This window comes from Cervus elaphus, chromosome 1 (assembly GCF_910594005.1).
Source record: "Cervus elaphus chromosome 1, mCerEla1.1, whole genome shotgun sequence".
NCBI classification, from domain to species: domain Eukaryota; kingdom Metazoa; phylum Chordata; class Mammalia; order Artiodactyla; family Cervidae; genus Cervus; species Cervus elaphus.
Window position 1 is genome coordinate 89,803,044 of NC_057815.1, and position 24,596 is coordinate 89,827,639.

The 24,596-nt window shown below is 61.8% G+C and overlaps 2 protein-coding genes across 52 annotated transcripts in view; one reads left to right on the plus strand and one right to left on the minus strand.

The window, feature by feature from the left end:
* The window catches only part of MADD (MAP kinase activating death domain), a 38,660-nt gene extending 34,546 nt beyond the window's left edge, over nt 1-4,114 (plus strand). For 19 of the 50 annotated variants that reach the window (XM_043911167.1, XM_043911175.1, XM_043911186.1 and 16 more), the window contains 4 exons: nt 1,660-1,668; nt 1,851-1,920; nt 3,591-3,637; nt 3,920-4,114. In XM_043911167.1, coding sequence (XP_043767102.1) covers nt 1,660-1,668; nt 1,851-1,920; nt 3,591-3,637; nt 3,920-4,024 — 231 coding nt within the window. In that variant the 3' untranslated portion in view covers nt 4,025-4,114. Of the gene's footprint in view, nt 1-1,659; nt 1,669-1,850; nt 1,921-1,944; nt 2,028-3,590; nt 3,638-3,919 lie in introns of all 50 variants that reach the window. The other 31 variants (XM_043911312.1, XM_043911383.1, XM_043911179.1 and 28 more) reach the window with 3 other exon arrangements.
* A 1,596-nt stretch (nt 4,115-5,710) lies between these two features.
* Nucleotides 5,711-23,507, minus strand: MYBPC3 (myosin binding protein C3). 2 transcript variants are annotated; one of them, XM_043911596.1, is made up of 34 exons: nt 23,388-23,507; nt 22,013-22,279; nt 21,328-21,441; nt 21,157-21,249; nt 20,919-21,067; nt 19,675-19,792; nt 19,136-19,184; nt 18,839-18,868; nt 18,606-18,659; nt 17,324-17,341; nt 16,904-17,058; nt 15,835-15,967; nt 15,600-15,602; nt 15,358-15,482; nt 15,177-15,282; nt 14,918-15,084; nt 14,396-14,561; nt 13,308-13,414; nt 13,193-13,222; nt 12,207-12,346; nt 11,922-12,002; nt 11,098-11,257; nt 10,685-10,789; nt 10,401-10,589; nt 9,006-9,143; nt 8,708-8,875; nt 8,041-8,129; nt 7,741-7,936; nt 7,379-7,518; nt 7,032-7,191; nt 6,825-6,961; nt 6,373-6,559; nt 6,108-6,145; nt 5,711-6,000 (listed from the first exon to the last, which is right to left on the minus strand). In XM_043911596.1, the coding sequence occupies exons 1-33, from the start codon at nt 23,410-23,412 to the stop codon at nt 6,135-6,137; spliced, it is 3,810 nt and encodes a 1,269-aa protein (XP_043767531.1). In that variant the 5' UTR covers nt 23,413-23,507; the 3' UTR covers nt 5,711-6,000; nt 6,108-6,134. The 2 variants fall into 2 exon arrangements, with proteins under 2 accessions (XP_043767531.1, XP_043767522.1); XM_043911587.1 differs by having other exon boundaries at nt 21,157-21,441.
* Nucleotides 23,508-24,596: the final 1,089 nt, after the last annotated feature.

The following is a 24,596-nucleotide window of genomic DNA, read 5'->3' on the forward strand; positions in this document are numbered from 1 at the left end:
GGCGATCCGAGGGGAGGGCGCAGTGACACTGGCCGCCCCCACCCCGCGAAGCTGCGGCAGGGAGGCTGTGCCAGGGGGCTGGGGAGAGGGGGCCGCGGCCCTGCCGTAGACTCAGCTCAGTGTGAGTGGGAGCGTCCCCCGGCCCTCGTCGCCTTCCCTTGCTCCAGGGTGTGCTTTTGCTTGTGGTTTCGCTGTGAGAGTCTAGGCCAGCTGGTCCTCTGGTGCGCGTGAAGCGTGTGTGTGAGTGTGTGTAAATTCGTCTTTCGCCCTGCTGATCCTCCTTCCTGTTCTCTTCCTTCCTCTGAGTGCCCCGCTCTGTCCCCTGCTCCACAGACCCCACTCCCTCGCCCGCCTCCCACCCGGGGAGCACTTCTGGATCCATCTTGCCCTCCCTGTGGTTCCACCGTAGGAGCTGACCGTTTCTCCTCTTGGTCTTCTAACTCAGCATTACATTTTCTCTCAGTGGACACTCCTTAAGCTAATTCCTTTCTGAGGCCCGCGCATCATCCCAGGTCCGTTCCCAGTCCTGACTCTTCACACAAGTGCCTTCCCTCGCCCTCCCCGAGGCTCTGAGCCAGACCCGTGTGCGCTGTGAACGCCTGGACTCGGGGGCTCCCTCCCCGCTTCCATTTTAGTTCTTCTTTCAGGACCCCCTCAGGGCAGCTCGGTGTGGTGGGGAGCAGCCGCCCAGCTTCTGGGCAGGGTACGTGCAGAAGCACTTTCACTCTGGGCCACGGTCGTGCATTAAACAGTATACTCAAGACCTGAGGGTCCACCCACAGAGGGTTTACTTAAGCGGTTTTCTGGACCACGGAGGCGCCAGCAGTTGTTGGGGGCCAGGCTTCGGACTGCACCTGAGGGTTGCGGCCTCCCCCGGAGCCTCACCTTCCGAAGAACAGGTCTCAGTGAATGAGCCCCATCCTCACCTTGGTCCACCCCCAGCACCCGCCCCAGACTGACCTTGCGTCTAAGCATTACACAGTGTGTACAGGACAGTCTGTGGATTATGGCTTTGCCCCAGGAGAGAGATGGTCAGACCCTGACTCTCGTTGAGATCCTGGCCTCGGGGCCCATCTTCTACCTCCTGACAGTCAGCTGGAGTGGAGAAAGCGGTGGCCCCCTGGTGGGGCTCTGCTGAGGGGGAAATTGCGTGGCCTTTGGAGTCAGGATGTACTCGGATTCAGATCCCAGCTGTTATCCGCGGGCAGAACCCTTCCTGACCCTCCGTGTCCTCATCTGTGAAACGCGGGTGATCCCACACCTGTGCGTCATGCCCCACCCCGGAGACGTGAGGACAGACAGACAGACAGTGTGTGCAGGACTCCCAGTGGGTGCTCACAGTGGCGGCTGTCACCGCCATCACCATGCACTCCGGGGAGAACCTGGATCCTGTTTGACGGAAGATGCCCCCCACCTCCCCCAGGACAGTGTGAGGAGAGCTTTGTGCCTGTGCCAGCCCTCGGTGCCGGAGGAGGACGCATGGCGTGGTGGAGCGCCGAGGGGCCGGGGCGGGGGCCCCCGGGGCGCCGGGTCCTGCCAGCGCTGCCCCGGGCGGAGGGTGCGGGCAGGCAGCCCAGGCCGGCAGAGGGGCCTTGGGGTTGGCTTTGACCGGTAAAACTAACACCTTCCTTTCTCTCCCATGCTTTCTCCTCCGGCCAGGAGCGGAAGGTACTGCCCTTTCTGCTGTCTTCGCTTCTTGGCGCTTTTGAGCTGTGTGTGTGTGGGTTCTCGCGCCCCCGCTTCGGGACATAGGTTTCCGGTGTGGGCGCGGGGCTGTAGCCGGGAGAGGGGGCTCTGCGGCGGAGGGGGAGCCTCTGGGCCTTACCGCTCCCTCCCTCCCTCTCTTGCAGGTTTTCATAGAGCTGAATCACATTAAAAAGTGCAATACAGTCCGAGGCGTCTTTGTCCTGGAGGAATTTGGTAATTACACTATTTTGCTCTTAGGTCTGGACTCACATGGCAGTAACTCAAACCTCGGAGCTCCAGAGGAGGGACTAGAGACAGAGAAGAAGCGCCTCTGCAGAGAGGTCAGGAGGAGCAGGAGCATAGGGAGGACAAGAGAAGGGAGGCAGGAAGGCTAGCCGGTGCTGCCAGAGAACAGGCCCCAGGGCCGCGGCTTAACGCCGGCCCAGAGCTCAGTGCTGGTACTGCGGGGCTCCTCCAGCCAGCGCGCCTCCCCTTGCTGGGCCTGACCAGCTGGAAGTCAGAAAGGCCTGGGGGCAGAGCGGCTGAGCCGTGTCCCGCTCAGCAGTGCTCGCGTAGCCCGCCTCGGTCCCTCTAGCAGCCCAGCGCCTCATCCAGCCGCCCCGGGGCCACGCAGGGTCGCAGGCAGGCCTAGCTGCAGAGGCAGACAGCAGGATAGCCGGGAGCCAGGCCCCCCCACACCCAGGGCTGAGCGGTGTCTGGGTTCTCAGGCGGGGCTGTGAGTCCCTGCTGTGTCTGCGCTTCAGTCTTTTGTGCCCCTCGTCGCTGCTATGAAAACCTTCGTTCTCCAGCAGGTAAAGTGACCTCGCCTCGCTGCCTCCCCAGGCCCCCGCCCCCGCCCGCCGCCTCGGGCCCTGCGGCGGGTGGGTGGGCTCCCATCGCCAGCGTGTCTCTAACCTTCCCTCCAGCCTCTTCCTTCCCCACATCCTCCACCCGCCACCCCCTGCGCTGGCTCACCGGTTCTGTACGCCTTTCTCTCTTCTGCCAGAGAGATGTTTCGGGGGCGGGGGGGGGGGGGGTTTCTGGCTCAGGAGAAGGACCTGGGCTTCTTGTTCTACCTTGGACGAGTGTATTTACTCTCTGTTAACTCTGGGCCCCGAACTCCCCTCCCAGGGTCAGGAGGAGGAGGGGCCCCCTGGGGGCGTGACGCCACCCGTTCCTGGTCTGGGGCTGGGACAGGGCTGAGGCCGGGGGACCGGCTTCCCTGCTCCGGCTGGGTGACAGCCCCGTGGGGCTGGGGCCGGGGGTCCAGTCTTGCCCCTGGGCTGTGACCTGTGTGTATCTTGCCTGACGCTCCCCATCACTCCCCCGGGTGCTGTCCTCGCCTGTCTCTCCTGCTCGGCGTCTCTGCTCCAGGGCCCTCTGACGCTCTCCCTCACACGGGCAGGCCTGGGCCTCTCCTGCCGTCAGGGAAGGAAACTCCCAAGTCTGGTGGGTTTAGTGTCCCGGCCCTGCTTCGTCCCGCCTCAGGAGCCTCCGCGTCGGGGCTGGGAGCGCAGGGCGCCTGCTGACTTGGCCGGAGGGTGGGGCTGGGCAGGGGGCTGAGCACTCCGGGTCCCAGCAAGGTGAGGCACAGGCTAGGAAACTGCTCTCCCGGCCGAAAGCTGGGCACGCCCGCGGTGGTCCTGGGGGGGGGGGGGGGGGGGCGCCAGGACCGGAGCAGCGACCAGCGGGGCGGAGCCAGCCTGCGCTGGGCTGGGGCGTTGCCCGCGGGGCGAGCTGCGGACCTCAGGGCGTCTGGGCCAGTGTCCCCTCGCTCCCAGGGGCTGGGCGAGGCCCGGAGGGGAAGGGGACGCTGTGCCGGGCGCCGCCGCCTGGGGGAGCGTGGCATCACTGCTCTTAAGTTTTGAACTTTCTTGTTTTGTCTCTTGCCCGTCCGGTTTTAGTTCCTGAAATTAAAGAAGTGGTGAGCCACAAGTACAAGACGCCAATGGTGAGTGTGCCGCCAGCCCCGCAAGCCGGTCTGCAGAGGGCTCCCAGGGCACTCCAGCAGGAGGGGGGCGGGCCTCGCAGGGTGCGGGGCGACGCAGTGGTCGAGGCGAGTGTGGTCTGGAGGCCAGAGGTGCCGCTGGGGCGGAGCGGGGCTGCTGGCCCGCTCCAGCCTCGCGGGGCCTCCAGCTGGAGGCCAGGAGCCCCCACTTGGCAGCCGTCCACTAGTGCGGATGGCGGAGCGCGCGCCCGCGGACGCTGACCCGGCTGGTTCTCTTCCCCCCAGGCCCACGAGATCTGCTACTCTGTACTGTGTCTCTTCTCATACGTGGCTGCGGCCCGCAGCAGCGAGGCGGACCTCCGGAGCCCGCCCCGGCCCGTCTCCAGCTGATGGCACGCCGAAGGCTGCCCCTCGCTGCTGCCCCGGCGCGACCTCCGCGGGCCTCTCGCCGCAGCTTAGAGGCGCTCCGTGTGTGTGTGTGTGTGTGTGTGTGTGTGTGTGTGTGTGTCCCAGCGTGTCCCACGGGGCTGAGCTAGTCTCTCCCTCCCCCCTCCCTCCCCCAGACCAGCCTGCTGTCCCCTCAGGGCTCAAGAGTGAGTGTGCGCGCGCGCCCCTGTCGGGCCAGTGGCTCCTGAGAACTCGAGAGGACACGCAATGCGAGCCCTCTGCCGCGTGCCGTTGAGACGTCTGTGTTGTGTTCTCGTCGGTGACGTCGTGGCTCTCCAGGGCAGCCCCGGCAGCCCCGGGGAGCTGGGGGAGCCTCGGCTCGTCCCGCCGCCGGCGAGGGGTGGGTAGGGACGGGAGGGGTCGGGGGCGGCAGAGGCAGCGGACCGCCCTGCTCCCCGGGCAGTTCCCAGGTGGCAGCCGCTCTCACGGCCTCCCCCCACAGCTGGCCGCGCTGACCCCCTTTCGTTGCTGAGCGGAGGGTTCCCTGCGGCCTGCCCGCCTTGGCAGGAGACCCCTGGGGCCGCGGGCTGCCCCGCCCGGAGCCGGGTACGGTGGGGAAGGGCCAGTCCGGGCCTCACTCGTGTGTGAGGGCGGGCGAGCCTGGGAGTGGGCAGCAGAGGGACTATAAATATTTCGGCTCCATACTATTTATAGAAGTTGTACAGAGGTGTGAATGTGAAATAAATGTCCTGAACTCCCTGTGGGTTCCTGGCTGCCATGCATTCGGTGAGGCCCCTCAGCCCAGGTGCGAGGAGGGCCGCACTGGACTCCACAAAGGCAGTCGGGAGGTGAGGCCGTGCCTGCCCCACCTCGCCCTGCGGCCAGCTCCAAGGGGCGCCCCCCCAGGTGGCGGTGCTCCGAGTGCGCCACTAGAGGGAGCGGCCAAACTGGGCTTTGACAGGGAGCAGGCATTCAGTGGGGCCGGAAAGAGACCGAGGCCTGGGTCTCAGCTCCCAGGGCGGTGTTGGGACTGTGCCAGGGCCTGGAGACCGGGAGTGTCTGAGGTGGGGCAGGACTCCGAGAAGCACCCCTGGACCAGCCTCCTGGAACTTTTTTCCTATGGTGTGGAAAAACCCACTCTATCAGAGCACCTCTGAAAGCTGCTGGCTTCCCCCTCCCAAAAGGAAATCAGTGACGGGCTTCCAACTGCTGGTGGAAAAGGGGAAGCAGAGTAGGGCCCTGGCCCCCACACACCTTCCTGGTTCCCTGTCTTCTCCAGACAGGATCCCCTCTGCCCGTGCAACACAGCTATGGGTGGGCAGCAGGCTCTTTGCCTACTGGGACCCCAAAGCAGTTGGGACAGTTCCACCCCAGGCCTTATGGGCAAAGAAACACGGACGTCCATCACTACCCCTCACCAGGCTACCGTGACCTCGGTCACCAGGACAAAGACGGCAGAGCCTGGGGTTTCTGGCCCTTTTGCTGATGATACACTTTGCTCTGTCACAGCTCCTCAGTCTCCTCTACTGAAGGTCAGGGAGACCAAGTTCCTTCTATTCATGTTTTGAGAATTTAGGATCCTATGCTGGTCCTCAATTCATCCGGGAGAAAGAATACCTGCCTTCAGTTGGTTTTCAATGTAAATTTCCCCACGCTTCTTGTGAAAACAGGCACCTGGGACAGGAAGAGTCAGTTCTCAGTGGCCGCACCAATCTTTTATTGCCCTTACATGCTGAGAAAACGCGGCAGGCCAGAAAGGCCTGTCCCCAGCCGTCACTTCCAAAGCCCACACAAGGGTCTGAGGGCTTCCGCATGGAGTGCTGAGGTCAGAATGTGCCTGCTCGCCGTGACTATGCTGCCCTACGGGTGCCCCCCGCCCCGACTCCAGTGTACACACTTGCACACGTATCCAGCAGCAGGAAGGTGGCCTGTGCAGCTTCCTTCCAGGCTCCTGGCATACGGGCCGGCTCCAGCTGCACCTGTAGTGAGGTTCCCGTCTGAATGCGCTGGGCTGAAACCCTAAGAGCCTCCTGCAGCCCACTTCCTGGTGGCTGCCCCTGGACCAAGGGCGATCTGGAGCACCTACCTGGCCATCCGCAGGGAGCCAGCCCGGTCACTGAGGCACTGCGGGAGAGGAGGCGGCCATGCTGAACCTGTGCTGCCCCCTCCAGCACCACGTGTGGCCCCCGCCCCCGGGAAGGCTCAGCGAGCGGCTCTAGCACAAGTGCAGGGACCAGTCCCGCCCGCAAGTGCCAGTGCGCGCTCCGCCAGGGCGGCAGCTTGGGCCAGGGCGGCAGGGCAGAAGCCCAGCGTCCCCGGGGGCACCCGGCCTCGGCCCGGTGGCTCCTCACCTCGCACCTCCAGGCGGCACTCGCACTGGGCCTCGCCTTCTAAGTTGGTGGCTCTGCACACATAGACACCCCCATCAAAGGGGCAGGGCTTTCTGATCTCCAGTGTCAACACTCCCTGCTTGCTGAACATGCGGAAGCGGGCATCTTTGCCCAAGTCCAGGCCATTCTTGAACCAGGAAATCTTGGGCTGCACAGGGGAGGGCGGGAGGGAGCTCTCAGGCTGAGGGACACCAGATGTTTCTCTCTCCTCTGAGCTCCCCCTGGAGTCCCAAACTACAGCCAAGGCTGAGGACAAACAGAGCCAGCAGGACCGTCTCAGCCCTGTTCACGGAGGGACCTGACCCCCAGGGGTGGCGAGGAAGCAGAGCCAGCCTGGGAGGAGCACTGCTGGAGGTGGGGGCCCCCAGGCCGCTCTCCTGGGTCGGCCCAGACCAGCGCCCGCAGGTCCATACCTTGGGGCTGCCCCGAACGGCGCAGCAGAGGGTCGCGTTATAGCCGGCGATGACCGACCGGTTCACCAGCGGGCGGGTGAAGCTGGGGGCCTCGGAGAAGTCCAGGGCCTTGTACTTGGGTGTCTCATACTTGATGCCTGTGGGGGTCAGAACTCAGCACCAGAGGGCGGCACCCAGCCAGGCTCGCCTCCTGGCCCCGCCCAGCACCTGGTCTGGGGATGAGCACCGGCTCCTTGGTGGTGGCGGCTCTGTCGCTGGGCCCCACTGTGTTGTGGCTGAAGACCCGGAAGTAGTAGCTGTTGCCGATGATGAGCTCCGACACGACGCAGTGGGTGCGGCGGTAATGCTCCAGGACAGTGAACCACTCCTGGAGGGGAGGGGAGGGCGGATTCCCTGAGCTGGGCCCTACTCGCTGCCAGGGCCTCTCTCGGGCACCCCTGTCGTCTGCACCCTCACTGTGGAGAGAACCAGCGCAGAGAGGAGGAGGGTCCCGCCTAAGGGCATGGAAGGGCAGCTGGGCTCGGGCAGGGATGGGGCCCGGCCCCCAGGCTCACCATGGTCTTCGTGTCGGCCTTCTGAACCGTGTACCCCCAGAGTTCTGTGTTCCCGTCGTCTTGGGGCGGCTTCCACTCCAGAGCCACATTGAAGCCCCATGCCTCTGCAACCTGGATATCCTGGGGCGGACTTGGCTTGTCTGCAGGAGACAGACTCAGGTGGAAGCCCACGCCTCTGACAGCACAAGCAGGGGACGCCAGGCTCCAGGGGCCCCCTTGCCTGCCAGGACCTGGCCTGCCGTCCTCGGCAGGGGCTCTGGGCCTCCCAGAGGAGAGGCCCCAGGCCTGTAAGATGACAAGCGGCAGCCCCGTTCAGGGACTGGAGGGGCTTAGGCTCGGAGGGAAGCCCCGGGGCCACGCACCAACGACCTGCAGCACCAGCTGGGCCTTGTCCTCCATGTCCTCCACGCGCAGCGTCACCTGGTAGGTGCCCGAGTGGGCGCGGCACGCGGTCCGGATGAACAGGATGGTGTCGGTGGGGCTGTTGCGGATGCTGACCTCCTCGCCCGCCAGCAGCCGCCCCTCCTTGGTCCAGGTCACCTGAGGCCGGGGCTTGCCCTGCGGGGGAGCACAGCTCAGCTGCGAGCCTGGCCTGCCCTCCTGGCCCCTGTCCCCGCCTTGCTGAGGATGCCCGAGGGTGCCGGGACGGGAGCCAGCCCTACCTGGAAAGGAATGAGGAGGTTCACGGGCTCCCCAACCTTCTTCTGGATGGTCTGGCGAAGGTGTCTGGGCAGCTGCAGCCGAGGCCGCTCTGTGGGCACAGGAGAGCGGCTTGGCGGGGCCTGCAGGCCAGGAACGAGGCTGGAGAGCCACGGTTGGGCCCCCCTCTCCTCCCGCCACCCAGCCCCGGCCCCAAAGGTCACAGAGCTCCCGCCGCCACCGCCTCACACGGTGACACAGGCACGGACCAGGGGGTGAGGGGCTTATTTAAGGTCCAACGGCCAGTCAGTCACAGGCCAGGATGCTAATCTAGGCCTTCGCCTCAGCGCACCCTGCTGCTTCCTCTGTCAGCTCTAAGCAGCAGATCCTCAAGGATCCACTCTGCTGGTGACAGACTAATGGCAAGTGGATACCCCCAGGGGCCAACCTGACCCCTGAGCACGCGGAGAAGGCTGACCTGATGGAGCTGCGAGACCCACAGAACAGCTCGACAGTGATGGTGCAACAACCTACTACGCCTTCCCTGCTCCGAACCGGGAATGACATGGGCAGCCACGTGGGAGGCCCCGCCCCTCCCGCGCATGCGGGGGGGGGGGGGGGGGGGAGCGGCCCGGCGTCTCTGGCAGGCTCTCCCCACCGCCCCCAGCTCGCTGCCTGAGGGGCACTCACGCAGCAGCTCCTGCACCGTGACTGCCTCCTTGGTGGTGATAGGGGGCCCGGACCCCGCCATGTTGTGCGCCCGCACGCGGAAGAGCATGCGGGCGCCCGTGGGCAAGTCCTTCACCAGCAGCGACGTGCGATCGATCAGGCCGGGCAGGGCGGACACCCACGCCGAGCCTGCGGGAGGGCGGAGGCGGCGGTGAGCGGGCAAGGCCAGCGGGGTCCGCACCCTGCCGTCCACCTCCCTGGTGGCTGATGGGCCCAGCAGGGGGACGGGGGCCAGCCTGGGGGCTGGGGGCGCCCTCACCAGAGCCCTCCCGGCAGTACTCCACGCTGTAGCCGTCCAGCCCTCCAGCTCCCACGCGCTCGGGGGGCCTCCACTTGAGGGAGACAGTGGTGTCGGAGACATCCTCCACCGCCAGGTGGGTGGGCTCGCTGGGCGGGCCTGGGCAGAGGGGAGGCAGACGGGGTCTGAGCGAGCCTGCACCAGTTGGCGAAGCTGAAGATCCAGGGAAACCCTCCCCCTTCCACTGGCCTTCAAGCACTCGAGAAATAACCCAGCTTCCTTAAAAGACATGTCTCTAGAGAGACTCAGAAACACACACACGCCCAAATGGCATCAGCAATTACCGAAGAAAGATCTAAAAAGACACTCAAAACACCAACATGCTTAGAAGGAGTCGCTTCTGTCAGACGGTGTAGGAGATGCTATAGATGTAATTAAAGGGAAAACTAGCCCAAAACATGGAAGTCTCCTGGCATTGTACAAGTGAGCTGAGAAAACTGAGTGAGTGAGTGAGGTCGCTCAGTCGTGTCCGACTCCGCGACCCCATGGACTGTAGCCCACCAGGCTCCTCCGTCCATGGGATTCTCCAGGCAAGAATACTGGAGTGGGCTGCCGTTTGTCAGTCCCTAAAGAGGGAGGCCTGAGCCCTTCTCCCCAGGGCATCTTCTTCCTGCCATCTCACTAAACTGTGCCCCTCCCTGTATCTGCCCCACTACCACCAGCCACCCCGCCCCTAGACTCATGGGTCCTGACACCAACAGCGGTCCTCAAGAGTGCCACACCCTCGGGGGCTGCTCTACCTTCTCAACCCCCATTATACAGATGTGGAAACTGAGGCTCGGAGGAGACCATGACTCCAGACATTCCTCCTGGGGACTTCTCAACCCCCCATCATACAGATGTGAAAACTGAGGCTCGGGGGAGCCCATGACTCCAGATATTCCTCCTGGGGACAAAGGCGCTGGTTCTGCAACCCCATCTCTGGTTCCTGGTCCAAGGCCCTTTCCAGAGACAGACACCCATCACACCCTCAGCACCCCACTGCCCTCACCCCTTCCCTGGTTCACAAACCCCGGCTCAGAGAGTGGGGAACAGGGGAAAAGAACCATCTATGCCAGACGCTCCACCAGCATGGTCTCACTCCATCTTAAGAGCAGTTCTGTGAAGCAGACATTGTCATTACCCCCACTTCACAGATGCGAAAAGTGAGGCTGGAGAGGTGAGTCTCAGCTCCACCCCCTGCCAGCTGGGCTCCCCGAACAAGTCATTTACTTCTCAGAGCCTCCCTTTCTTCACCTGGGAGATGACGGGAGTGAGGGAAGACGAGGGGTGTGAATGCAGCCCACAGGGCAGCTGTGGTTACTGGGCCCTGGCTGGGGTGGCCCAGGGCAGGGCTGGGGGCACCCGCAGGCTCACCGATGGGCATGAAGGGCTGGGAGGCGGGGCTGGGCCTGGACATGCCCACTGCGTTGACTGCGTAGACCCGCATCTCGTAGATCACACCCTCGATCATGCGCTTCGCCTCGTGGCGCAGCTCCCGCAGCAGGTCAAAGTTCAGTCGCATCCAGCGGTAGCTCTTCTTCTTCTTGCGCTCCAGGATATAGCCTGGGGAGGGGAGGCGGGCGCGCTGGTCCGGCCTGCAGCCCAGCCCCCTGCCCCACGCGCCCTGCCCGGGGCTCAGGCCCATGCCCTCAGCTCACCCAGGACTGGCTGCCCGCCGTCGTAGGCTGGGGGCTCCCAGTGCACCGTGCACGAGTCCTCGCCCACCTTGCTGATCTCAGGGGCCGCGGGAGCATCCGGCACATCTGGGGAAGTAGACCCTCCTGCGCCCTGCCCAGCCAGGGCCAACGGCGCCCATCCCCTCACCACCCTAACCAACAGGCTCCCCCATGCCCCGGCACCCACTGCCATCTTTCCAGAATGCGGTTCTCATCAGGTCACCAGCCTGCACTCAGCCGGCCACGGCCCCCCACTTCCCGTGTGCCCCAGGTCCAAGTCCCAACCCGCTCTATGGGTCTGAGAGGGGCCCGCGACGTCCGTCGAGAGGCTAAACGACTGAACGGACAGGTCCTCCCTGGTTCCCCCTGCGCTCTCCCCTGGACCCCCGCCTCACCGATGACCTTGACCGTGAGGTTGACTTGGTCCTCCCCCACAGGGTTCTTCACCGTGACCACGTAGACACCCTCGTCCTCCTGCTCGGCCCCCTCCACGGTGAAGATGCTGCGGTCCTTGGTGGTCTCCACTCGGACCCGGCCCTCTGTCTCACACAGCAGCTGGCGGGGGAGGAGGAGTTGGGGGGGAGGGACACAAGTCAGACCGACCCCAGCGGTTCCTGCAGCCTCTGCAGCCGCCGACAGCCCTGAGATGGGCCTGGAGCTCAGCCCCGGCTCTGCTGGGGAGACGCAGCCTGAGTGGGAACTGCACTGTGCGAGCATCTAATCCAAGACCCTTTCCCACCACCTGCCCGGAGCACGACCCTCGCTGTGTCAGGGAACTTCAGGCAATCACCTGTCTGCTCCATCCTCAGGTTCCCTATCTGATCTACATGACCTCACACAATTACTGTGAGGATCTCAAAAGACCTCAGCTGGGCAGAGGAAACAGCAGCATGTGGAGGAGGAAGAAAAGCCAGGAGCAGTGCCCCGGCCGCGACTCCGACTGAAAAGGGCCAGGGACCCACTCCCCCGCTGGGAGGAAGCACAGTCAAGGCGGGCTCAGGAAGACAAGAGCCGGGGAGCCCCCAAGTCCGGAGGACTTCCTGGGGTGTGGAGGGTGTGAGCATGTCTGTCTGGGGCCTGAGGGCCCCGTGGAGACCCTGCCTGGGGCAGGAACACGGCTGGCCAGATGGAGCGCCTTCACAGAGACCTCGCCTGAGCGCGGATACGACATGGACAGAAACTGACGGCAGGCAAACAAACCTCCTCCAGCCTCGCTCACCTTCTTGTCAAACACCCACTCGTCACCAGCACCCGACTCCTCTGACGCATCGGGGGCTGGACCTGCTGGGACCTTCTTCCCCTGGACACAGAACAGGAAGGAAGGAGGGAGGGAGGAGGAGGAAGGTCTGGTTCGGCCTGGAGGGAAACCGTGCCAAGCACCCCCAGTCCGTGTCTCTGCCCACCCTCTCGGCCAGCTGTAGGGCGTGCACAGGAGGGGTGGGGACCATGCTGGCCCCATGCACCCATTTTACAGATGGGGACGTGGGGGAGGGGTCCACAGTACCTTTGTGATGGTCTTCTGCCAAATCACAGTGGGAGCAGGGTCCCCAGAGATCGGGACGTCCAGGCGTAGCTTGTTCCCAGCCACCACCACAATGGTGTCCGGTACGCGGCCAGGGCAGTCCAGGTGGATCTTGGGAGGTTCTGGCAGGGAGACAGGACAGGTCAGAGAAAGAGGAAAAGGGCCCCAGGCCTTTGAAAGAAGGAAAAACTGGAAGAAGCACACGCCCCTGGGTGTTGGTTTATTTCCTGAATTTATCGAGGTACTGCTTAATAAGTACTGACAAACATATACACCTGTGTATCCACTGCCTGACCAACACCTAAAACATTGCCTTCTCCCCAGGAAGTTCCCAGGGAGGTTCATAACGTTGGGTCACCTAGGATAGCGTTTCTCAGATTGTGTTTGGGGGAACACCAGTGTCTTCCTAGAAAAAAAAAATTTCCATGGAAAATATTTAAGAAACCCTGGGTTAAACCAAGTTAGGTAGGACTTTTCAGAGCCTTTGACATGCCAATGCACTTTCTGAATCAAGTAGCAGTAGGACAGATGGTTCAGGGTTTCTCAAACTTACTGAACCCTGTTTGGAAAGCCCTGACTTAGAGCCTGCCTCAGCCTGGACGATTCTCCCGAAGTTAAAATCCTAAAATGCCTGACTACAGTTTAACCTAAAAGCAGGAGAGGTACTTCTAAAAGCAGAAAAGGTTTAATAATGAAACCCCACAACTGTGACGTCCTCTGCAAGCTCACGTGTACCACCTTAGGTCGTCATTCCTATCAGCCCATCGGGGAGCCACTTTGGGGTCCCTGTCTTAGAGGTGAGGAAACTGAGGCTGAGACAGACCGCAGCTGGCCCGTGGTCGGGAGTGGTAGAGCTGAGGCTGGGCCTCAGGCTGAGCCAGGTCCCGACTCCCGGCTCCTTGCTTCTCTAAGTGGAGGGGAGACCCTGGCGGGGTGGGGGAGGCAGGATGCAGGGGCCCAAGACTCACCCTGCCTAGGCACGAAGTCAATCTTGACCTCTGCAAGAGACGGAAGAGCAAGTGGCACCAGGGTGCAGGCTGGGCCCAGCAGCAGGGGCCCCTCTGCCCCTCAGCACCCGCTCACCCATGAAGTGGAGCTTGGCAGACAGGTTACAGGCGAAGCCTTCTGGCACAAAGCTGTAGTCCGCCTCGTCTGCAGGCGTGACGTCATCAATGGTCAGCTTGTGGACCCTACAGGGCAGTGGTGGCTCAAGGGACCCTGCTAGGCCACGCACCCCATGCCTCACCAAACAGCCCAGCCAGGGCTCCAGGGAGCCCCCACCCTGCCCTGGCTCAATGGTGTGCAGAAGTGTTTTCTTGGACTTCCCTCGTGATCCAGTGGTTAGGAGTTCACCTGCCAACGCAGGGGACATGGATTCGATCCCTTGTCCGGGTAGATCTCACATGCTGAGGAGCAACTAAAGCGATTGCACCTAGAGCTGGTCCTCCTCAAAACGAAAAACCACCGCAGTGAGAAGCCCGAGCGCTGCAACTCAAGGGAAGCCCCCGCTCGCCCCAGCTTGAGAGCGACGGTGCACAGCAGTGAGGACCCAGCTCAGCCAAAGAAATGGTTTTTTAAGTGCTGTCTTTCTCTGCTTTTGAATTTTTCTGCTCCCTTGCCTGCTTTCAGAGGTAGGCAGTGTAGACATGTCCCCTTGGCTGGGCCCTTGGAGACTGGGCAGGGGCCTGTCACATTAATCTCTGTGACCTTGGGCCCAGCACGGGCTGGCCCAGATACTCAGGGTATGAGTAAGAGAGTGGGAGACAGTGAGGGCCCCTGGCCAGAGCCGTGCCCCGCGGCGCCCTGCCCTGCCCTGGTCACGAGCTGGGGGTCCCAGCCTGCCTGTCTCACTGCTTCGTCTTTGTCTCTGACTTCCTCCTGTCTCTAGTGGACCCTCCTTTTCTGCATGTGTCTGCCTCTCCACACTTCTGTGTACCCCTTTTCCTGTCTGTCTCTGTCCTGACTGTGTGCCTGTCCCTTTCTGCTCCCCTCTCTCCCCTCTCAATATTCGTCTCTAGCTCACTCTCAGTGCTAAGTATCTCTCTGCTCGTCTCTTTTTCTGTTTCAGTCTGTTTTTCTATGCGTCCGTCCCTCCCTCTGTGTCTCTATCTCAGCCTCTGGTTCTTGCTGTGTCTCTGCGAGCCTGTCCCTGGCACACCCTGCACACTCACCGCCCGATGTGCGACACCTTTATGCGGTTGTCAGGCACCAGCTCCTTTCCGTTCTTCAGCCACACGCCCCGCACGTTCTCATCTGACACCTCACACTTGAACACAGCCTGGTCCTTCGAACCCACCGTCAAGTCCGCGATGCTCTGGTACACCTCCAGCTTCTTCTCTGGGGGGCAGGGCAGAGCCAGTGAGCTGGGCAGGGTGTGTGTGGGTGGGAATCCCTGCGGAGATCTCGTGGGCTTGTGAAAACACATGAGTGCGTGCATGAGTGCAATGCCTGTGTGCCTGTGACGGCGCTGTGTACACAAGGAACCTGAGTGCGCCCGGGTGGGTGACGCTAACCAGGCCCATCTGAACCTCCCAAGGCTCTCCCGATGGTCACCCCAGCATCCCCATTTTACGGATGAGAAAGGGGAGGTTTGAGGTATTAAAGTGACATGTCCAGGACCATGCTGGACTCGATAATGGCTTTGCTCAATTCCCGTCCATGGCTGGGGGCCTCGGGGGCCCCCCAGGCCTCACCCTGCACGATGAGCTCAGCCAGAGCCTGGCCCCCGCTGGTGCGCAGCGCGTAGTGCCCGGCGTCCTCCAGGGTCGCCTCGTTGATGATCAGGTGGTGTTTCTGGCCGTCCTTCTTGAACCGGTACTTAAAGGTCTCCTCCCGGGTCAGCTCCACGCCATCCTTCAGCCTGGCCAGAGGGCGGGCAGCAGGTGCCAGGGCCCCCTCTGGGGACACCCCAGGCCCCCGGCCCTGCCCACGACCCCCTGCCGCTGCACTCACCATTTGACCTGCGCCCCCTCCTCAGACACTTCACACTCAAACTCCACGCGCTGTCCCACCATCACCAGCTGGTCCTCCAGAGGCCGCGTGATCAGCACGGGGGGCTCTGTCAAGCAGAGGGAGCGAGATGGGCGGGCTGCTCTGTGGGGCCCCCGTCAGGGTCTCAGGGTCCCGGGCCCACCTTTGACGAAGAGCTCGGTGCTGCACTTCTCGCCGCCCACCACGCACTGGTAGGCCGCGTCGTCCGCCAGCGAGCACTGGCTGATGGTCAGCGTGCGCTTCGCGCCGATGGACTCGAAGATGTACCTGGGTAGGGCCGGGGTGGGGGCAGGAGACCCATGGACGCCCCGCCTGGGCCCTGGGTGCCCCTCAAACCCCCGTCGGGACCCCTGTGCCCCACCCCAAGACTTCCAGGAACCTTACTTGCTGTGGAGCAGAAGAGGCCAGTGGAGCACTCCCGATGGGAGGAGCGAGATCGAGAGAAAATGAGCAGGGAAAGAGCCGGGCAGAAAGAGAGACAGGGAATCAGAACCCAGAGAAATGGGGGGAGGGAGAGAGAGCTGGCCCGAGGGCAGGGGCAGAGAGAGAGGCGGGACAGCAGGGTTGGGGAGCAGCCCTCGCCCGCCCCAGCACCCCCAGGCCCCGCTCCCGCCCTCACCTGCCGCTCATCTGAATCTCCTGTCCGTTCTTAAGCCATTTGACCTCGGCGTCAGGGTCGGCCAGCTCCACCATCAGCCGGATCTTGTGGCCCTTGCTCACCTGGTAGGCTGGCTGCAGCTTCTTCTGAAAGGCTGAGCACCCCCACCCTCAGCCCCCTGCTCCCCAGGCTGGCCCAGGCCCGGTGGACAAGGTCCTGCCTCCCCACATCTCTCTCTGTGCCTCTGCTGTGGCTCTGTCTCTTTATCTCTGTCAGCTGCTTATCTGTCTTCCTTCCTTGGGGTCCACTTCACCTGCTCAGCTCAGGGCTAGGGTTCGGGGCTTCCAGAAAGGCCGGAGCTTGGCAGGAGAATGGGTGATGGGACAAATGGGCCTTCTCTTCCTCTCCAGTCTGTTTTTGCAGCAACCCCAGGTTCATGCCCTCCTTCTAGGCGCCTCTGCTGTCTCAACTTGGTTTCCAGGGCCTCCATGTCAAGCCCGTGATGGGGAAGGGCTGGCCTGAGCCCTCGCCTCTGACCCACCTGGGGTGGGGGCCGGGCGCGCTCACCTGCACCCACCTGTTCTGTTTGCCTATGAGGGGGCTTAACCAGGGTTTTCTCTTCCCGGGTTGGGGGGCGGGGTGTCCTCTGGGCTAAACTGGCTTCTTCCCCTTCTGGGGGGCATGGGGAGAATCAAGCAGGCTACTTTTTTCACCAAGGGCGGGTAGGGGAGGAAGGGGTCTCCTGGCTTTGGCTGTGGAGAGAAGGGCTGGCCTGGACTCCGTCCTCTTCCTGTGGCGTCTCTGGGCTAACTTTGCCCTTTTCTTTTTCTGTACGACCATATGCCAACCCGGGCACCCTGGCTTTTTCCCCCCACTGAAGAGGACGTTCACCAAAAAGGTCCCTTCCTGGGTGCCTCTAAGTCAACCAGGACGCCGCTCGCTTTCCTGTGAGCGCGTCTGTGCGCCGTCGTGCGTGCACGACCCTGCGTCCACGCGCCGCTCTGCGTGCACGTGCCTGCGTCTACGCGCCGCCGTGCGTGCACCTGTGCGCAGGCTCTCATCCAGCCCTAGCTCTGCTCGGGAGGCTCACCTGTGCTTTTCTTCTCGTCCCGCTTTATGCCCTTGAGCCTCTTGAGCATGCCCCGCAGGTCGGTGACTCCGTGCTGGAAGGCGATGCGTTCGTACTCCGACGGGGGCGCCTGCCGCAGGATCTCCCACACGTCCTCCTCGGCGGGGGCCTCCAGCCTGCATCCACGTGGCGAGCCCTCAGGGCCCCCATGGCCAGGACAGAGTTGCCGTCCCTTTCCCTCCCCAAGCGGGAGCTGCCCCTGCCCCTCTGACCCTTCCCTTCTGGTGGGGCACCTTGAAATGGAGTGGATCCCGGGCCAGTTCCGGGGATCATGAGGCCTTAGGTGCTCAGTGTGGGGGACTGGGAGGGGCTCCTGGCTGAAGTAGGGATGATAAGGGTGGGACGGGGGGGAGGGGGGGGCGGGCTTCCTGAGACACTCACCTCGGGGTCCGTAAACTGCTGCTCCAGGTAGGGCAGAAAGGCAGTGTACACATTAGAGGCGGAACAGAGAAGAACAAAGGTGACTCCATATTGAGTCCATGCCTTTAGCACTAACCCTTGTGCTCTGTTGCCTGTTCTTAGTCAAGCTGGCTCTGCACCCTTGTAAAAGCGTGTTGTCTATACCCTGAACCATAAAGTATATGATAGTCCATTCTCAAGGCTGTGTCTCCCTGGCTGGACCGTTAAAGGTATAGAACACTCTTCATTTGTATAGAGATAAAAAGTTACAAAAGATAACGATTGTCTTGTGGGATGTTTACAAGAACATTGTGACCAAATCTACCTGGAGGCTGCAAGAACAAAACATTCTACTAAGAAGTCTGCAATAACCAGCCATAGGCCCTCCCCCTTTCAGTAGAAGAGACCAGAATTCTATCTGGGGTAAGGTGGTTCTTTGGGACATCAGTCCACCATCTTCTTGGTTTGCTGGTTTGCTGAATAAAGTCGCTATTCTTTGCCCCAACAAGTTGTCCCTCGATTTACTGGCCTGTCATGCAGCACGCAGTACAAGTGTGGAGTCAGTAACAAAGGCACGGGTCATCCCTCCATGAACCACAGCGCGTGGGGCCTCACCTCCACTTTCCTCCCTGCACTCACACCATTCCTTTTACAGGGCCCCCGTGGCCTTGTTTATTCCTCCTCAGCTCTGATAGATGAGTGTCAGGAGAGCCGGAGGCTCAGAGACTCTCCCCAGTCAGTGGAGATCCTCGCCCAGGTCCTCGCCCAAGTCCTCACCCAGGTCAGTCTGATCTCCAGCCTTCTCATCTGTCACCTGCCCTGGTGGGGATCGCCCTGCTGCCCCCAAAGCACTTGACCCCAGTGCTCATTCTCTGGGCTGAAGCAGCACTGGCCGTAATGCAGGGTCCAAGAGAGGAGGGGACAGGACACAGAGGACACAAGTCAGTTGTGCTGGACGGGGCTAGGTGGGCAATTCCTGAGGCTTTGGAGCCTTCTCCCACTTCTGGGTCTCCAGAGCCTACTGAGAAGAGCTATCACAGACTCAAGTGTAGGCTGGTCATGGGAACAGTGTGGGGATGTTAGTTCACGGGGTGTAACCTCTGCTGAGCCCTCTGACGCTTCCCCGCACCTGGGCTGTTCCATCTGATGGACAAGGAAACTAGCTTAGAGAGGTGCACGACCTGCTTGGGGTCACGCAGCTGGAAAACCACAGGGCCGGACTTTGGGAGCTGCATGTTCCGGGAGCTGCTACCCTGGGGCTTACCTCTTCCTCAGCAGCGAGCTGAAGTCCAGAGTCCCAGCATCCTCGTGGCTGTCGCTACGGAGAGGAACCCCCAGTAAAGCCACAATAGAGCCAACTATTAATAGGAGGTGTTTGGGAGCAGGGGCTGGGGTGGGGGTGGGGGCGCAGTGAGAGAAAGGGACACTGACTGCACGGGGGCACCCTGCCCATCTCAGACCCCTGGGGTCGCCATACAGGTGGATAGGAAGGGGTACCTGATGCGCCGACCACCTCCAGCCAGGCTCCTGCGGGGGTAAGACTCAAGTTTTTCACCTGCCCGGGGAGTTTACTCTCTTCCACACCCATCCGTTTCAGTCTGGCCATTCACATTACCCCAAGCCCTGGTCCCTATGTTATGCCCCTGCTCTGACCCCCATATCAACCCCAGTCCTGGTGCCCCTGACATCCCTCCCCAGCCCTGGCCCTTCACATAATCCTGGCCCTGACCCCAAGGGGCCACAGACCCCAGCACTGGCCTCCCCCATGGGCCCCGAGGAGAGAGGGCCACTCACGTGCGGCGGAAAGTTGATCGGAGGTCCACATCTCCGGAGCCAATGGCCTCTGGTTTCAAAGAGGGGGGATGAGAGTCAGGGGGGAAGGTTTTAGAGGGGGCCTGCCCTGGGATCTCCTGGTGTCACAGGCCTGCCCATCTGTGACCCCTTGACAGTGGGCATCTGTCCCAGGAACCTGCCTTCTGAGCCTTGCCCAGCCCGCATCAAGGAACCAGGGATGTGGTGCAGTTTATGTTCCCCAATACCTTCCACATTCATCTCCCTCTCATCTCTCTACTCACCCTTACCCTCTTCACTAGTGCCTAATCATCAGACATCAAGATGATAAAGACCCCAGATGAGATCTGAGCTCAAGCCCCACTCCAACCCTAAAAGCTCCGATGTATTTCTTGCATGCTCTGTGTGAATAGCACTGGGCGTGTGATCAGCAGGCGTATGGTCAGGCCTCAGCATCCCCCTTAGTACTGGGAAGTGGAGGCGGGTGTGGGGACTAGACCCATGGGGAGCCTGAACCCCACAGACGCCAGAGGGCCCCTCACCGTGGACAGTGAGGTTGAAGTTGCAGCTGTCAAATTTGTCCTTGGTGGACACCTCACAGCGGTAACCACCGGCAAAGGTGGCCTGGGCATCCGTGATGTGCAGCTCAAATAGGTAGACCTGTGGAGGTGAGGTGTCAGGGAAGGCTGGAGGCCAGGATACAAGGCCCTGCACCCTAAAGGAGACGGGGTGGCTGAGGACCACCGACCTTTTCACCCCTAGGGGCTTAAATGAATCCATTCAGTTTTGGATATCTAAAAACGGGGCCCCTTCTCAAGACGCATTGCCATCTGCTGGCACAGGGTGGTGATGAAATAGAAATCAAGGGTGGCTACAAGGCAAGGGGCATTCGCTTAGGATAAGGCATTTGGGGGGAATTTCCTGGCAATCCAATGGTTAGGACTCCATGCTTTCACTGCAATGGGCCCAGGTTGGATCCCCGATTAGGAATTCCACGAGCCACGCAGTTCAGCCCCCCCCAAAAAAGGCATTTTTGTTCAGGGCACTGCCCACACAACTGAACATGTCCACCTACCCTTCCAGAAGACCCCTTGCCTGGGCCAGGACTGTGGAAGAGTGGAAGGAGCAAAGGCTGGGAGTCAAAGCACAGCTTCTAGGCCTGGCTCTGAGTGACCTGGCACCACCAACAGCAACCTCTCAAGCTTTGGTTTCCTCATATGTGTAGAGAATTGTGGGTGCTCATCGAGGGCCCTGTGAGCCTTCCACCTGGGGCCTTTGCACCCTCACTGACTGGTGCCCCCCAGGCTTTATTATGCCCCTTGAGACTATCACAGCTTCCCTGGTGGCTCAGTGGTAAAGAATCCACCTGCCAACGCAGGAGACGTGGGTTTGATCCCTGGGTCGAGAAGATCCCCTGGAGGAGGAAATGGCAACCCACTCCAGTATTCTTGCCTGGGAAATCCCATGCACAGAGGAGTCTGGCGGGTTACAGTCCGTGGGGCCGCAAAGGTTGGACACGACTGAGCACACACGTGAGACTGTCACGCCTCTGAGCCCCCATGTTCTTCCGTGCCCCCCAGTAACCCTACTCTGAGCCTCCCCAAGCTTGCTGAGTGCCGCTGGCCCCCCAGCCAGCTTTGCAGGCTTTCCACGCCCCTTCTCTGCACCTCCTCTGTGGCTCGGGTCTTACAGTGCCCCCTGCCTCCCTGTGCCCCCCAGGCCTTCCGGGGGCTCCCCGCGGCCCCTCGCTGTGAGCCCCCCGTGACCCTGTGCCCGCGGGCCCCACCTTGCTGGTCCGATCGTAGCTATCACGCAGCTGCAGATGCTGCCCCACCTTGCTGCTCAGGTCCACCCACTTGCCCTTGAACCACTTGACCACGGGCGGTTTCAAGAGGCTGGCTCCGGCCACGCGGGCTGAGAAGGTGATGCTGCCACCTGCAGGAGAGGGGTGATCGTCTGGGCTTGGGGGGCGCCCTGTGCCTCCCTCCCCCACCTCACCCCGGGGGCAGCAGACCCACACTCACCCACGGTCACCTCGCCGTCCTGTGGCCTCATCACAAAGAGGCCGATGGGGTCATCAGGGGCACCAGGGCCCTCGGGGGCCGCTGAGCTGGTCCCTGTGGGCAGAGGAGTTTGAAACCTGCCCTGGGACACTGCCACCCACCAACCTGGCCTCCCTGCCCCGCTCCTCTCACCTTCAGGACTCGGGGAGCCTCCTTCCACCTCAGGGGCGGAGGTCGGGGCCTCTCCAGGGGCTCCAGGGGCCTCGGCGGGGGCGGGAGCAGGCACTGCCACAGGCTCCGCTTTCCCTGGAGGGGATCAGGTCCAGAATTGTGGAGCAGCTTCTAATCAGAGCCCCCTCCCCCCACACACACCGGTTCTCTTGTCCCTGGTCCTTCCCATCTTTGCGGGAAGTCAATTCAGCCTGCGTTTCACCTTCTCCCTGCCCTCACCAGCTGTCTGTCCCCTCATCTCAGAGGGTCAGCCTGAACATCTCTCCTCTCTTCCTCTAGGCTCGGATCTTGGTCCAGCCCGTCAGGTTGGGCTGGGGCTCGGCACACGCCCACAGGTTCGCGGGGCTTCCCTGCCAGCACACCCAGCCCACCAAGTTCCCATCCATGTGGGGGTGTCCAGCGGGAGGTCAGCGTTACGTCTGACTCATCTCTGAACTTCCCCCACCTCCGGAACGGCTCAGAAGGGCCAGGGAGCCTCGTGGGGACACTCAGAAAGGTCTCGCTACAGAAAACAGGAAAAGGCCACGGCAGGCTGAGGGCATACCCAGATCCAAGGCAAGAAACTGGGAGGACATCTCCTATGCCGTGACTGACGGAGAGCTGGAGGGGCTGCTCCAACTTCAGGGAAGGCCGGCCCGGCGCTTACCTGCGTCTATGACCTTGAGGTCAAACTTGACCTTGGAGGAGCCAGCGATGACCGCATAGGAGCCCTGGTCGGCTGGACCCACGTCCCGCACCGTCAGCGTGTGCCGCGTGCCCTCGGCTGCCAGGCCGTATTTGTCGCTGGCGCTGATGTCACTTCCCGCCCGCTGCCAGCGCACCTTCAGGCCTGCCCGCTCTGTCTCGGCCTCGAACACGGCAGGGCTGCCGGCGGCCACCTCTGTGGACCGTGGCTTCTTGCTGAAGGCAGAGACTGAGGGGCCAGTGGAGTTTGCAGGGGTCCCCTGGCTTGCCCCTGCACCCCACTCCTACATCCCCTCTTATTAAATAAGGTGATGAGCGCTTTAATGGATCACCTTGTTTAATGCTCCAACCGCTCTATGAGGTAGGTGCAGTTATTATCCCCAGAGGAGGGCTCCGAGGCTCAGAGAGGTTAAGTGACTTACCCAAGATCACACAGCCAGGAAATGGGAGAGCCAGGCCTGTGGTCCACCCACCATACAGGAATTTTGCTAGGTGTGTCCCTGAATAGCCCACCCTCTCTGCCTGTGGAAGCCCAGCCCCCACCAACTGGGGCCCTTGGCAAGGGGCCAGCACTCTGCCTACTTGGACATGGCTAAAATTGTCCTCTAAGGGCCTGGGGCTGGGAATCAGCAAGTGAGATAAAGTTGGCTTGGGAGGGGGCTGGGGCTGGAGGGCTGATCCCCGACCTGGACAACCTTGGTAAGGCCAGGGCGGGGACTCCAGGCTGTGACTTTCTCTGCCCTTGGCGGTGGCTCAGGGACCTCTTGGCCACCGTCTCCCAGAGCAGAGGGCCTGCATCACCTCAGTGTGGGGGCCACGCCTGGTGTGGGGGCCACAGCGGCGCAGGCTGCTAAAGCAGAGACTCTCAGAACTGGACTGACCCACCGAAGCCCTCTTTGTACAGTTGGGGAAACCAAGACCCAGAGAGGGGAGGGGCCCATCCAAGATGTTCAGGGAGATTGCTGGCTCGAGTCTGGAGCCATCCTGGGGTGCCTCCTGCAGCAGCCTTTCCCCAAAAGGCAAGCCGGGACCTAACCTTGCTGCAGAAGATGGGGATGGAGGCAGGGAAGGGGCCCCCCGGCATCCTGACAGTGGGGCGATAGCCCTGGGGGCTTCCTGCCTTGGCTGTCTCCCCCTCTGGGCCCCTGACCCTGGTTTACCCTCACTCTCATCAAAACGATGAGAAGGAGAAAGTGAGAATCGAAAAAGAACCCAGGAGGACAGAGCCCCTGTCCTGGGAACCCCTCAGGAGCTCATTCCTGGGGCCACCCCCCAGCCGCGGGTGCCCCCGGCCCTCCCTGCCCCACACTCGGCCCCCAGCCCAGGCCTGGAGCTACCTGGCTTCTTCCCTGGCTCGGGCATCTCGAGAGAGGTCACAGCCGGAACCGAGCAGGCACGGCCACCCAAAGAGACTCTGAGCAGGGATCCGGTCCCCGACTATATAAGGGACCGCCCCCTCTCCCGGCCCTCCTTATCTGCACCCTGCCTGGACACCTGCTAAATATAGACAAATTCCCGAGATCAAGGGCTCTCCAGGAGAATGTGTGGCCCTGGCTTTCTCCGCTGGCTCCAGCGCCTCCCCCACTAACCCAACAGGACAGATTCTGCCCCCCAACCCTCAGTGAACACAGAGGCACCCCAAGCCCCGTCCGTGTGTCCTTGTGACAGGCAAATTGTGCGGTGGGAGTGTGCGGGTCCCAGAACCCTGACGCTGTCGGGTCAGATGCATCCGTGTCGGGCGATGGTTACGTGCACAGACCCCGAGTCCCGGCTTCCCTCCTCTGTGTCCTTCTGCCCCCCACAACTGCCTCCACACCCCCACCCCGCCAAAGTCACAAAGAACATCAGCGCTACACAGGAAGAAGCAAATCACATGTGACCTACTGTGAGCAAGACCCATTATCAGGGAAGGTCATTTGTACCCCACCCCGCCATCGTCAGGAGAGAGGAATTCTATATACAAGCATTGTCCGTGTGGTCAAAACTTGCCATCCCTTTCAACGTAAATCCATTCTCTTCTGCCATTTTAACCATGTTTAAACTGCATCTCGTGTCCCTGGGCCGTCTTTCAAAAGGAATTGGGGCTTTGGGACGTCCCTGGTGGTCCTAGTTAGGACTCTGTGCTCCCACCGCTGGGGTCCAGGTTCAGTCCCTGGTGGGGGAACCAATATCCCGTATGTCATATGGCACAGCCAAATATTAAAAAAAAAAATTAATCCATAAAAATTCAAAGAGACTGGGCTCCACTCTCCCTCTCTCGGGGCTCAGGGATCCATGGAGGGGGATTATGGTTGGGTTTCCCCAGCCTGAGGGCTCAGGTCACTGTGCAGGGTGTCTGCCCCAACACAAAAGTCACCAGTATCTGGATTCTCTGAGGTCTGCAGGTTGCTCAGGAAAGTTCCCTCACTCCCAGGCTGTCGGCTGCCTCTTCTTGCTACTGTTGGAAGCAAAGCCCATACAGGTTTCGCGGCTCATCTTTTTCTCTCTCCCCTGCTGTGGGCCAGAGACCAGAGCGACCAGACGCCAGGGTACATGAGAGGAGTTCA